The sequence below is a fragment of the Lolium perenne genome, chromosome 5 (assembly GCF_019359855.2).
Source record: "Lolium perenne isolate Kyuss_39 chromosome 5, Kyuss_2.0, whole genome shotgun sequence".
NCBI classification, from domain to species: domain Eukaryota; kingdom Viridiplantae; phylum Streptophyta; class Magnoliopsida; order Poales; family Poaceae; genus Lolium; species Lolium perenne.
Genome location: NC_067248.2, coordinates 19,695,739 through 19,709,413, shown reverse-complemented (window position 1 = coordinate 19,709,413; position 13,675 = coordinate 19,695,739). Strand labels below are relative to the sequence as shown.

Here is a 13,675-nt window from a genome sequence, read left to right as displayed (position 1 = left end):
GCGGGTCAAAAGCAGAAATATGGAAATTTCGGTGCGAGAAACCAATCAGGCCCATAGGTTACTATCATTACACACATCAATACAATGATAATCATAAGTTCCTGTCATAATTCTGTTCAGCATGTTCGCCCAACGTAAATATGTAATCCATGGCGCTTCCAAGAACAAGACTGCACTTTTGCTTTTAAGTTAGTACATATGTTGCTGCACATAATTTTGCACCGTGTCTTGTTAACGAATATACTACCTTTGTCTATAAAAAGGATGTTTTAGATTTTTCTAAAATTGGATATATCTAGATATCCAACAGTCTATAGATACATCCAACTTTAAGTAAATAAGACATTCTTCCATGGATGGAGGGAGTAGTATATAGCAGACCAGGAAGGACAGAAAACATCTAGAAATGTTTGCTTGCTTCTTCTTGGCTACCCAGAAAAACAGGACAAGATACTTGAGGCCAATTAGCAATATACTAAATTATAATTATACCCTACCCAAAGTAGTAGTGGCTAGAAGAAGCAGGTAGATATTGATTTGTTGCAAGTGCCGATCTGTTAATTTGACTCGACACTTTGATGGGGAAGGTAGAAACAATCGAAAAGTACATGCAAGAAAATGATACAGATGTTGGAAGTATAACATCGACTCAGAATACATGTTGTTACTGCCATATCAGAATACATGAATATTTAAACTGGAGTGAACTTACTTGTTGCCTTGTTGAGCTTATACTCCTGAATTCCTGCAGAGGAAAAGAAACATGTCTCTGGTTTACAGGGGAGACAATTTGCCTATTAAGGCAATTCATTCCAAAGGTGAAACGAGTGAAATGTTTGAAACTATCAGGGAGCTAATTCAAGCTGAGAAATGCATATTTGTAAGTGCATGGTTCAATTGAAGAGACTAGCTGATGAATCGTGCTAACAAGCAGTAAAAATAAAAAATTAATAGTACCACAAATAAAAGGAAAATAGATACAATTGTAGATCTTCTCAACAATAAATTAACCAATCCTTACAATTACATACAAATTGAAGATGACTCAAAGAGGCATTCATTACATCACCCAAATAAATGGCACATAACATGGCCAATGTGTGAGGTGGACTTGTAGATTAACCAGGGAACTCTTCGATCCAACATGGGGTGTATGGAAAAGATTTGATCTTCTCTTGTTCGTTACTTACCTGTTTGAACTGTCCATATTCCTTTGGGTATATATTTCCTAGTTCTTCAATCTTCGATTCATTCAAATGATATGCCAGTCCTGTCCGCTCTGATGCACTCAAGAAGATGATCTCTTTATATGGGTGAAACCCAAGTATCTCAACGTCACTATAAGAATGAATATAACGCTCTTCACCTAAGAAATATCGCTCTTCATCTGATGAAAACCTATGATCGTTGGAGTTCCATTTGAATTCCTTCTTAACTACTGATTTCATGTTGTCTTGTAATAAATAATGATCAACCATGTCTTCTTCTTCTTCAACATCATCATCAGAGTTCCATTCAACACTCTCTTCACCCGTTGGTTTCTTGTTGCCTTCTGGGTAAACAGAAGAAAGGAACAAGTTGTAGTTGATATCTTCTAAGATCCACTTAAATCTTTTGTTAAGCCGGTGACGTGCTAGCAGGGGCTTAAGGTCTTTGTCAAGCTTCAACATCCACTCCGTCCGACCACACGATTCATCCAGGATCCAAACTCGAAGCCAACATTTATACCATGGCCAGTACTTATCGAGCGACACAAAGTAAACCCCCTTTTTTGATCTTACAACTTGATAATCGCATCTCTCCTCGGTTGCATCCTTTGGTGGTTTAATTACACGGTACATATTATTAGACAAAGATACTCTGCAAAAGCAAATCATTGCGTTTCAGAAAAAGACATTATGAGTATAAGATAAAAAGTCCAGTCAAGTAATTAACATAGTAAGTATGTACCTCATGAGAAAATTAGATCTACAGTGTACATAAATTGCTCTTTGGAAATAGACGGGTTTGGATTGCACAAAACCTTCTCGCATCTGCCGAACGGTCCCTGCAGGATCCCCTTCTCGGACAAAATATTTCTCCTCCCAGTAACCTAGCTTTGAAGAGAAGACATACATCTTGCATCGTGACGGCGGCCATTCAGAATCCTCCATCGAGGGGTCTATCTCGTCTTCATGACAATGGTTATCCAAAGTGGGGATCATAACCACGTCGTAGTAGGGTGATGCCATCGGATCATAGACAAGGTGAGCACGGTATTTCACACTCCCCGTACCAAGGTTGGGCGGGCTTGGTGGTAGAGTGTGCCACCGTCGAGTTGCGGGGTTGACCACATAGTTACAGCTAAGCAAGAGGAGACCGTTGCAGTGATCCTGGATGCCATACCGGCCCCACCAGTACCAATGAACGCGGTCCTCGTCGCAGATGTGGCCGCTGACAGAGGGCAGGAAGCTGAGGTCGCCGCTGACTGCACTGGCGCCGGCCGTGGAAGAGGAGGGGCGGGCGAAGAATTCCGGGAACTCGTGCTCGTCAAAGTGGACGAAGAGGCCCGCCAACGAGAGAGGGAGCAGGTCGGCCCGGAGGAGGCCACGGCCGTCGACGGTGTCGCGCCAGGTCTTGCACACGCAGCGGGAGACTGCGAGCCAGCGCGGCCGGACGCGGTGGAGGATGGCCGCGAGCACGTCCTCCGGCAGGCGCGCCGGCTGGTCCTCCGTCTCCTCCAGCTGCTCGTCCTCCACCCTGCCGCCGGACATCCTCTCGCCGCGAGAACACGATCCGGGGCCGGGAAGACCTGCGATTTCGAAATCCTGGCCTTGTGTGATAGGATTAGGAGCCGCCGAGTGCTGGTCGATCGTGGTTTTGCGATTCCGGATTGAGAAAGCAGTTGGGCTTTTGTGGAAGGAGTTTTTAGGTCGTCCGGGATGTTGAAACATGAACCTACTCGGACTATTAGAGCGGGCACGCTAAAATCGGCTATCGCTAAAAAAAACTGTTTAGTTTGAACGTGGAAGAGTAAAAACCATGCTCCAACAGACACCAAAAATATAGCGCGCTCAAAAAAATTACTTTGTGTAAAAAAGGGCTGTATATTTGAGGCGCGGGCTACATCGCCCTGTAAAATCAAGTTCAGACGCGTTCCAACTGCTACCACCGGGAATTTCACCCGCGCTCGAGCGCCCCGAGCTGCCAGTCTGCTAGCGTCCCACCATGCTCGAGCTCCACTGCCACCTCCCCGCCCCGAGCTTGACCTCCCCGAACCAGTGGCGGAGCCAGGACATTAGACTTGTGTAGTCAAATATATCTATTTATACGAATTTTTATAGTTTTCTGTATAATTTCAGCCTATGTACCTACAATGTAACTCAGCCACTGCCCCGAGCTCCGCCGCCCAGCCCTCTGATGGCGCACCGTGACATGCTCGAAGGTCCCTCGATGAGCTCCTATGGCGGTGGGAACCAGGAGGCCTGTCAGCGCTGTCTCACTGCCCAGTAGCGGGCAGAGGCTGGCCGGAGGAGGAGGTTGCATTGCATCGTCCTCGGCTGATTTGAAGGAACTTGATTGCATTTTCCAAAAGAAAGGTATAGCTAGGGTCTTTGTTATAGAAGTTTGAGAACCCGTTTGTTAAAATATTATGTCTGTGCGCCATATTACTGGGCGTGATCCATCACCGACCACGAATCAAAAAAGAAATATCGAGAGAAAATAAATTAGGGAGCTCGATTAAGGGTAACTGTTAGTTTGGCACAAGCTTTTTAATAAACTCCTAAAATACTTGAGGCTCCTGAAAAGAGGATTTCAGGAGTCAAACCGAATAGTCTGCTAGAGATGGTCTAAACCAAATATTATCAGCATTCCGACTCGACTGGTAATACCTTGGAACATACAAGAAATCATGGAAATACTCAATGAGGCCAACAGCTCATCAACCAAAACACGCATTGGTAACAGCAACTAACAAGGCAAATTGATGATGCAAGAGGCTAACCCAGACTATGTAACTATGTATGTAACTGATTCGATATTCTTTACCAAGCACAGGGGCAAAACTGACTGAATTATATCAAGCAAGGAAATATAACTATTATAAGGAACCGACGAGCATTTTCTTTAGAAGAAGGCCACTAGCCCTAGGGGAAGGATTACAATTACACTCGGCTCAGAAGCAAAGAGCACAGGACTACAACGACGCATTATTACGGTTGCAATCATTATTCTCTTCAAAGGGCTCAATGCCCATTCGCATGGTGATAGGAAGGATAGCGGCTGCTTGCTCCATTTGCTGAGGTTGGATAATCCCTCAACTGATAGGGGTAGGCGTTCACATCTGCCCCGAAGCTTGGCACCGAGGAGTTGTCGGCGCGGCTGTATGGCCACTGACTCATCGCCATGTCATCAAACTGACTGCTGGAGTATGAGGGGAGATCAAACTGTGAATAGCTCCGGTCCCTAAGCCCTTGATTAGGAGCACCATTCAGATCACTGTAGTACGGTGCAAGTTCCTCATCATAGTATTGCTCGGACTGATCAAACAGATATGGATCGCTAAACATACCATAATCAGGTGTGCTGGCATTGTTTGGCACATTGTTGGGCAAAGAGAACTGCCGAGCAAATCCCGGCTGTAGAACCTTTCTTCCATCGCTGAGCTCCTCATCTAGCAAGTCGTTGATGATGTCTAGGTGAGGGAACTCCTCTCCCACCAGGCCTTGCGGTTGGTATGGAGTGAATCTGGTAGAAATTTCTGACAACAGTTGCTTGCTCCGTGGTCTTCCATTCAAATTGAGCTTCTCAAACTCATTAACCACGCTTGAATTCAGCACACCATTATCATTAATGCTGCTGCAGCTTGCCTCTTGTGAGCTCTCCTCTCTCCACTGGTACTGGTTGAGTGACTCAGGCTTCACGGTTCCAAACGTAAATCCAGGCTTCAATGATGGAATTTCTTTCCTAGATGAGGTATCTGGTGACAGAATGGAAGGTGATGATGAAAACATTGATTGTGAGTGCGTAACTCCCTGGCCTGACAAACTGGTCTGGTGAGTGAGACCGCTTGCCCCAGCAGAACTTTTCTCCATCATGGCATTACGGTATGACCGGGGAATGTAGCTAGGAGCACTGGCAGAAGGCTCATTGCCCAGCCGTCCAACTGCACTCCTCGAACGAGAAAGAGCTGGTGCAGTCTGAACTGTTGAAACAGCAGGTGCCCTTTGTTTTGCTGCAGGGACTTGTGGGGCACTCAAGGGCCTCGAAACAGTAATCGCCTGGGTAGCAGTAGCGCTATTTACCAGAGAAGTCGGCTTCTGAGCTTCAGACTTGGTGGGTACAGGTATCTGCAGAGGTCTACTTACAACTGGAACTGGCCTCTCAATATGGGTTGGAGGATTTGTCCGAGGTCCTTTATTTGGAACTTGCTGAACTATTGGGGTTGAAGAGACACCCGTTCTTGTAGCAGTACCTGCAGCACCTGAAACTTCGCTTGCACGGGAAGTCAGACTGCTTGTGCTTTCTAATGAAGATTTTGGCTGCTGGGAGAAGATAGGTTGCTTCTTAACAGGGCTCATAGAAGGAAAGGAAGACTCTGTCACTCTTAACTTGGAGGGGCTCATGACATCAACTTGCCGCTGTGCATTTTGCTTCTTCTGCGGCACAACTTTGTAATCCTGAAATAAGTTGATTTGGATTCTTATTCAGCCGAGCAGACTACTTAATGAATTGATGAAAGAGATAGCAAGAGAGAACAACACCCTTCTGCAATACAACTTTTATTAAATCTGAAATGGGCTGCTTTGAGGCATACATAAATACAACTTTTATTATCTGAAATGGGCTGCTTTGTGGCATACATAAATGAAAAGCCTGGTAGGTCTGTGCGTACCTCAGCTTCAAGTTTCATGTCCCTTGAATTGCTAGATCCGAAATTACCATTAGGTGTTGAATTTGATCCACCATGTGCATGCCCTGTTCGTGTATCAGTGTCCTTATTCCTCCGGTTATTCCCTCTGAATCACAAAATGTTGCAGGATAAATACTAAGCGACAAAAAATGGGAAGAAAATAAAGAAAACAAAAACATACCTGTTGGATGAGGATTTGACACTTGTCCAGGCACCTTCCGCAGACGACCCATTCAAAATAACTGAAGGAACCGAGTCAGATGAACAAGTAGATGAGCTATCATCCACACATGAAGGCCTCTTTCCTGCTTGGTCATTTTGCGCCTCACCACCTCCAGGCACAGTTGTCGCTTGAGTTTCTGAAGCGTCTGTTTCCCAATTAACCGGACTGGATTCACGGTCTTCAAAGTCCATCTGAAGCACCTCTGAATTATCGTCTCTGTTATCAGAAACATCAGATGCTTCATCAGGATTGTCGGCATTTAAGGTCACTTCTTCGGCTTGACTTGAGACATCATCAGGGACTCTATCATCTGATGGAGTGGTCTCTATAACTATATCCTTCATGTCAAACCTTTCACTTTTTCCTTTATTATTTTTGTGACTGTTTTTCTTCTGTTTGGCCTGGGCAAGAGAGAAAGAAGACATTATCAAAGTTATCCTCACCTAATAGAAAGAGAACACAGAGGAATAAATGAGGTGCCAACACCCCCCATACACTCCTACAATCAACTGGGTCTACAAAGTACATCAAAACAGCTTAAGGGGGAAACATGACATAAACCAGAAACCAAGAGATGTTTTATATCAGAATTTAGTACTGTAAGAAGGATAAAATACATTATGAAAGAATAAGATGACATGGTTGAACTAGCCACTATGAACCAAACCTGTTTTTTCCTTATACGTTTTTCCTTCTCAGCAGCACTCCGCTTTGCCTTAAGTTCAATTTCTGCAAGCCCAGCAGCTTCTTCTTCACGAATGAGCTCCTCTTGGCGCTTTAAAGCCACCGCCTCTTGGTATGACACTTCTATTCGACTGATTCAAGAATTATATAAGTAACATGTCCATGGAGATCATAATTTGCCCAAGACTTAAGATGTAAGAATTTCATCATGAGATACCTGGTTTCCCAAGGAAAATAACATGGAAACAGATCTATCAAATATCTAATAACAGCAGTTGCATGCCTTGCCAAAAATGGTAACTAGCACCAGGATAGTCATCTACTATTGAATCAAAGTAACAGAAACAAAAGGTTAAGTCTAGCATGAAATGCTTGGAATTGATATTTCAAGTTGCTGACTCTTGTGTTACACAGTTGTGGAGCAAAATAAGATCCTACACAGATGGCCACATTGAACTGTACAAAAAACTTCTCACCTGAATATATGAGCCAAGGCAAAAAATTCAAGCGTCTTCCAGCCAAGCTCTATAAGTCGTCTATCATCACGTTCAATAGAGTCTTTGTTGAAGTCATCACCTGAGCTGCTATCCTATAATCACATAATTGGTTAGGACTGCTTACACAGACTAGAACAAGAACTCATCAAGACAAGGTTCTTGAAGAGGACATTATTTTTCCAGTTTGTAACTTACCAAGATGCAAGTAAATGACTCCTAAATCCTATCACATAACAGTATTGTTTAGCAAAGCCTAGTTGATGAACAGAACCTCAAAATCTAAATCTTCTGGTTATGAAGTGGATGGATGGTATGAAAAAAGGTACTTCATGTTTTAAGGTTGAAGCCAAAATGAAAATATCAGCAGTTAATATCCAATGGAGTCACCATACAATGGATGGATGTTACCTCAGTAAGCTAACTGTACAAACTGGTAAAAATAGAAAAATGCATACCTTTGTGCGGTTCTGTGAACTTTTTTCATCCTTCGCAGGCAATGGTTGATGTGGCAGTGTATCTAATGTAGCTCTTTCAAGCAAAAGTAACACATCATCTGCCAAGACAAACATATCCTGCTCAACAAGCACCATAGAAGTGCTTCGAGCATCTGCCTCTGTTAGTTTAGATACGCCCAGTTTATTCTTGCTCTTATACTCCAGAGCCTTCAGTCCGCTATGCAGTGCGTCCATTACTAAGGTTGATGTAACTTCCTTTTCTATGAAAAAATGTTTCACTAGAACTTTTAATATGGTGTCGGTCTTTTCCCTTGTCATCTGCCGTCGCACACTTGGATCCATCCCTAGCCAGAATGCATTGAAACTGCAACCCACCAATTAAACATTTCAATAATACATAGGCACAACACATTCATTTATATAAAATAAATACCATTAAAAATGTGTTTGGTCACAACTCATAAGCCATAAAAAGTAGCCAACAAGATATTCATCTAACCTGGACCATCTGAGTCTATCCTCAATCAGCCGGCAAAGCTTGCTTCTTCTTTCGTCAATAAATCGCCGACAAATTTGCTCCACATTTGATAAATACACCCTAACTAGTTCCCTTCGGTACTGGCCATCAAGGCAGCGAAATGGGCGGTCCGCCTTCTCCCTCAAATATTACAATGGAAAAGCAGCCATGGTTATGCAAAGAAAATAAATACTCAGCTCCAAAAATAACTGTTACAACACTACAGTTCACTCAGAGTCAGTAAAATCAACAGAAGGAGGCTACATAACTACAGAAAACAGATACCTAATAACTTGAACTTGAGCTTTGATGGTAAGAACATCCTCAACAATAAAGCCATCATGTAATTTTGACAGCTCCATAAATTTTTTCCACCCCCAGTCATGCTCTTTCTTCCAAAATCGGTGCAGCGTATCTGAAACGCCATTTTCTTTAAACTTCACATGCAGAACTCAACCAAAGTTAGTAGACAAACAAGAACAGTGGTATATCAAACTCACCAGAGTACTTGGATTTCTTAGGATCTTTATTAATTACAGCTATTGTAAACTGTGCAAAGTGACTCCATCCTGAAATAAAAGCAAACAATATTTAGGTTAACATTTTGCAATCAAAAAGTGTGCCATGGTTGGCAATACATGGAACATTTAATCTACCTGGGAGCAGTTTATCATGGTTTGCAACACAAAGAAAGAGCGACAAGTGATTGCAAACATCACATCCTTGTGGATAAATCAGGATGTACCTGAAAGTCAACCAGTGGATTTTAACACATGATGCAGAACAAAAGCTTCAGCTTACATATATCTACCTCAAAGATGATACTTACTGAAATTTAAAAATCAGCAGACTATATATAAGAACCTGGAGTGCATACAAACTCCACAAAATAGGCAAATTAAATAATGAATATCATGTCCAGATTAAATGTGTATGCAAACAAAATGGTACGAGCAAGAGCTATTCTACGCATATCCCATGACCCACCAAGATGCAGCACAACAACAAGTTAAAAACAATAAGAAACTTATAAAGATGATACTGCAAGTCCAATTGGCAACCTATGAATACCATACCATTTATAACCGCCAACATCAAAGGAGTTGCTCCGGAGCTCCCTCTTATTAATTTGGGAAAAATTGTCGATCCTCCATGTAAACTTCCCATAAAGTTCAGCAGGCCTTGGCCCTAATACAAGGAAATAAAAGCAACAGGTCAAGAAACAGTTGATGCTAAGTAGTAACGAACTAATTATAAGGAGCGAAATGCAGAAATAAAACAAACTAAATCAACTTTTAGCATCTTAATTCCTTTCTGTCCAGAATGGGCAGAACGTTCCGTTCTCAGGACCAAAAGAGTATTCACAAAGCTGTCATCCCATACCGGTCAAAATTCTGGTCATTCCAGCTACAGCTCTCCTACCGAGTTGGTAGAGTTGACAAACGTGGTACTGTTGGTCTTCTAGTACTCTGATACTCTTATATAGGCATCAACCCTCAGCGAGGTGGGACTAACAAGGAAGGTTTTACCATTCTAGCAAAACCCAGAGGGGCATAAAATATTGGGACTGGTACCTACAGGTGTGTTGGGCTGGTCACTTCAAGCTCGTGCTGTACACACTGCTAGGTATGTCACCACTAAACCCTTTCAAAAAAATTGTATTTTTTCCCTACTTTCTTTGGAAGCCTTATAATAGTATTAGTCTTATATATACATAAAAAAAATCATATAACTTACAGAAAACCATAACGAAGCACCGGAATGCTGTGATATAGGTGATACCAAGACATTACATTGCGAACACCAACCAGAATGGAATTAATAAGTATGATATAAAACCCTCCGTGGCATGTGAGATTCTCACATGAAAAAAAGGATTGGCATGCGATGGAAGCATATTGAAACAAGGTAACATAGAACCTGCTAAATAAAGCACATGATTGAGCGTACATAGGTTGGGTGCAGCGCAACAGATTTGGAAGCGTGAGGTAGTAAGTTGATTCACAGTTGTAATTTAATTCAGAAACAGGAGATCATTTTTTCTCTCTCTCAGTGAATCCATTAAAACAGACACCACGCCTGATTCCAGTTTCCCTTTTTGGTCGAAACGCGCATGTGAGGTCAGGTCTTACAAGTAAATACTTATTAGGGAACATGCATTTAACCCCCATGTCACTCACACATGACAGAAACCCACATCCCATGAGCAAATAACACAATCACTAAATTCTGTAGAATTCAGTCATCTTACAACATAAAGACTGATACCTCTAAATTAATGTAAGATACCTAGATTTTGCTCAGCACTAGAATCATATAATACTTAGCGTAACCTGAGGACTTCTCGAGCCTGTATATAAGCGATACCCTTGCCATATCATAAATGTTTTATTGCATGCAAGAACAAACGTGAATATGTTTCGAGGGATCATCAATATGCAACTATTTGTCACTGCTTCAAACTCTTGAATCCTGATTCATCTAAGCACTAACCAGCTCTCAAAACAAAACAAAACTTGCATGCCCTAACTTGTTCATGTTAGTTGCCTTAAACCTAACCAGTCAACCAAGAATTGTAACGGCATTACGAAAAAATAAACTCCGAAAAGATAAACCTTAGTCATCATTTGAATTCCATTATAGTGCATGGGGCCATGGGCAGTGATTCAGGAACATCACTTGATCGGTTCTACATGCAGTACGTAGCACCACGACAAAATCAATTGTTTTACTTGTATACAGAGAACGGTTCGATGCGGACTAAATAGGTCTATATCGCTCAGAGAATATGTGAACCAGAAAAGGACATGTTAACAGCTAAAATAATTACGTCCGAACAAAGCAATAACAGGTGATATGGAAAAAAAAACGCAATATAATGTGAAGATACGTACCACAATCATCGTCATCAGTGTCCGAGTACGCTGGTGAAGTGGACGGTGTCCCATTCTCCACTTGCTCGCTTGACCTCCACTCCGCTAAAGATTCCCCGGAATAGCTTTGTTGATCGCTGGGCAAGTCCTCGGTTGACGAGGATCTACCATCCTCTGTGTGGTCTACCTCGACGCTGCCAGCCATTAATCTATCCAGCTTGGGAGGCGCGGTGCAGCGACCTCGCCGTCTCCGTTCCTGCAATCCGAATCGATACCGTGAAGTCATCAAACTTCAGTTACGGCAACAAAAGGAGCATAAAAAGGACAACCCTAAACTCTATCGCCCGGAGACACCAAACGCAAAAACACCTAGGGTAGGAATGGCTGTTCACTAATCTGTACGCAAAACCTATATCTACCCGGTGGTGGCATCTCATAATGAGCAATCGCTAAGAAGTCGTGCATACAGAGCTGGCATTGCAAAGTAAGCTGTGGGGCGATCGCAAAGACATGGGTAACAACTAACGACACAGCACGAGAACTATTTCCTGGGGCATGGCATAAAATACTCCTTCCAAATCACAGAGACGCCATGGCCGGTCTACCAAGAACTGGACAAGACCTAGAATCTCGAGGCCGCGAAGACTTGAACCCAAGCAGCATTAAATCAAATAAATCACCTACGTCAAACCTAATCCTCTTCCTTCTCCCTGGGGGGCCTGCCCATGCACTGCTTACAGCTCGCACGGAAAATCCATGCGAGCGCCAGCACATGGAGCTGGCGCGCAACGCCATCAGCTAAGCTAAAGCCCGGGGCACCAGTCCCATCCCGACCTGACGCCCGCCCCCGCGCGGGAGCCAGCCGAATCTCCCCCGGGGAACGAACGGCCGTCGGAGGAGGAGAGACCGCGCGCGCACGCACGCAGGGACGCAGATTAGATCGGGGCGGCGCCGGCCCGCGAGCGCGCCAATGCACCCCTCACCGACAAACGAGAAATAAACGAAAATCTCCCCTCCGATTCCCCCCGCGTCCTCCGGATCTGACCTCGCCCCTCACGGCCCCGTTCGCGCGCGCCGGGGGCGGGAGATCGAGAGTTTACCTGTACCACGCGGTTCTTCGTCGTCGTCGGCGTCGGCGGCGGCGGCGAGGGCGGCCGCGTCGTCGTCGAGGAGATAGGGCGGGCGGGCGGTGGGAAGGGGAGCGCGGGGCGTGTGTGCGCGGCGCCCTAGTCGAGTCGAGTCGAGTAACCGGATCGGGTTTAGCGACGGAGGCTGGCTCCTAAGCTAGGCTTCCATGTACACGATTAGAGAAATGGTTTTCGTTCTAAGTACGTATTTCCGGGGCAATACGCACCTGGTATTTATAGCGCTCCACCATTAACTCACTCCGCCAGCCGATTTTTGGAGCCATGTTGTGGCGACCGCACGATATTGCGTCCCGGCAATGCCCTGCGCCAGGTGCCGCGCTGCACCTACAAAGCTCCACGGGAGGATCAATGGCCGCTTCCGGGGTGTTGGTTGGGGATATGAGAGCCTGAGAGGGATCCACCTCATGGTGTTTATCTCTCCGTCCCTCGCGTCTTTTCCTAACCTCTGTCGTCCTCTTCCTCTAGGTTCGGCGTACCGTGCTGTCCACCGTACGTTCTGCGTCTTTACTGCCGTAACTTCCCGTAACGGTCATGGTGATCTTGAAGTTTTGCCACCCCCACCGTTCACGTCCTGCATTGGCATTGCATTTTTGGTTCAGCTTTCTATGTTGGCGTATTAGGGTTTTCCTCCCTGCCCTAGGGTTACCACCTCGATTTTTGGGGGCGGTAGCACCACCTCCGTCTACGACAAGAGAGAAGTCAAGGTAGAAGGAAAGGGCTTGCAAGAGGGAAGGGCGACAAACGGTTGGCGACAATGGAAAGTGTGTGGGGGGTGTTTCTTGTCGTTTGCGTACCATGTCGGTTAGTTGTATGCACGTCACCTCCATTGGACTACTATTGACCAAATCTGCAGCCGCATCCACGAGGGCACGTCGAACCAATCAAATGTGAGTTGTGTCATCACGTCGTTTTCGATTGAGTCAAGCTAGTAGAGTGAAAGAAAAGGCAAGAAAGGAGAAAGGGAACCTAGTGTTGACCGGTTACTGCCTTGATTTCTCACCTACGACAGGAGAAAAGTCAAGACATAATGAAGGACATACAAGAGGAAAGGGCGACAGACAAACGGTTGACGACAATGAGAAGGGTGGGGTTTGTTTCTTGTCGTTTACGTACCATGTCGGTTAACTGTATGCACGTCAGCTTCATTGGACTACTGTTGACCTAATCTGTAGCCGCATCCATGAGGGCACATCGAACCAATCAAATGTGAGTTGTGACATCACGTCGTTTTCGATTGAGTCAAGCTAGTAGAGTGAAGGAAAGGGCAAGAAAGGAGGAAAGGGAAACTAATGTCGACGACGATCAAAAGGATAGGTTTGTTTCATGTTGTTTACTTACCATGTCCGGTAATCATATGCATGATGCCTCCATCGGACTATTGCTGA

The 13,675-nt window shown here is 44.4% G+C and overlaps 1 protein-coding gene across 1 annotated transcript; it reads right to left on the bottom strand.

Annotated features, from left to right (window-relative positions):
* Nucleotides 1-3,942: 3,942 nt before the first annotated feature.
* On the bottom strand, nt 3,943-12,436 carry LOC127298840 (TNF receptor-associated factor homolog 1a). Its single transcript, XM_051328700.2, has 13 exons — nt 12,243-12,436; nt 11,164-11,398; nt 9,346-9,457; nt 8,926-9,014; nt 8,770-8,838; nt 8,555-8,684; nt 8,252-8,410; nt 7,753-8,116; nt 7,277-7,389; nt 6,784-6,931; nt 6,075-6,517; nt 5,876-5,999; nt 3,943-5,660 (listed from the first exon to the last, which is right to left on the bottom strand). Exons 2-13 carry the CDS (start codon nt 11,345-11,347, stop codon nt 4,227-4,229), a joined length of 3,369 nt encoding a protein of 1,122 aa, XP_051184660.1. The 5' UTR covers nt 11,348-11,398; nt 12,243-12,436; the 3' UTR covers nt 3,943-4,226.
* Nucleotides 12,437-13,675: the final 1,239 nt, after the last annotated feature.

What these genes read in the sequence shown, in the direction of transcription:
- LOC127298840 (XM_051328700.2), bottom strand. Translation starts at nt 11,347, where the DNA reads ATGGCTGGCAGCGTCGAGGTAGACCACACAGAGGATGGTAGATCCTCG. An exon ending in CACTGATGACGATGATTGTG is followed by an intron (nt 9,458 to 11,163) that starts GTACGTATCTTC and finishes TCCTTGTATTAG; the next exon opens with GGCCAAGGCCTGCTGAACTT. An exon ending in AACGTATAAGGAAAAAACAG is followed by an intron (nt 6,518 to 6,783) that starts GTTTGGTTCATA and finishes TCTCTTGCCCAG; the next exon opens with GCCAAACAGAAGAAAAACAG.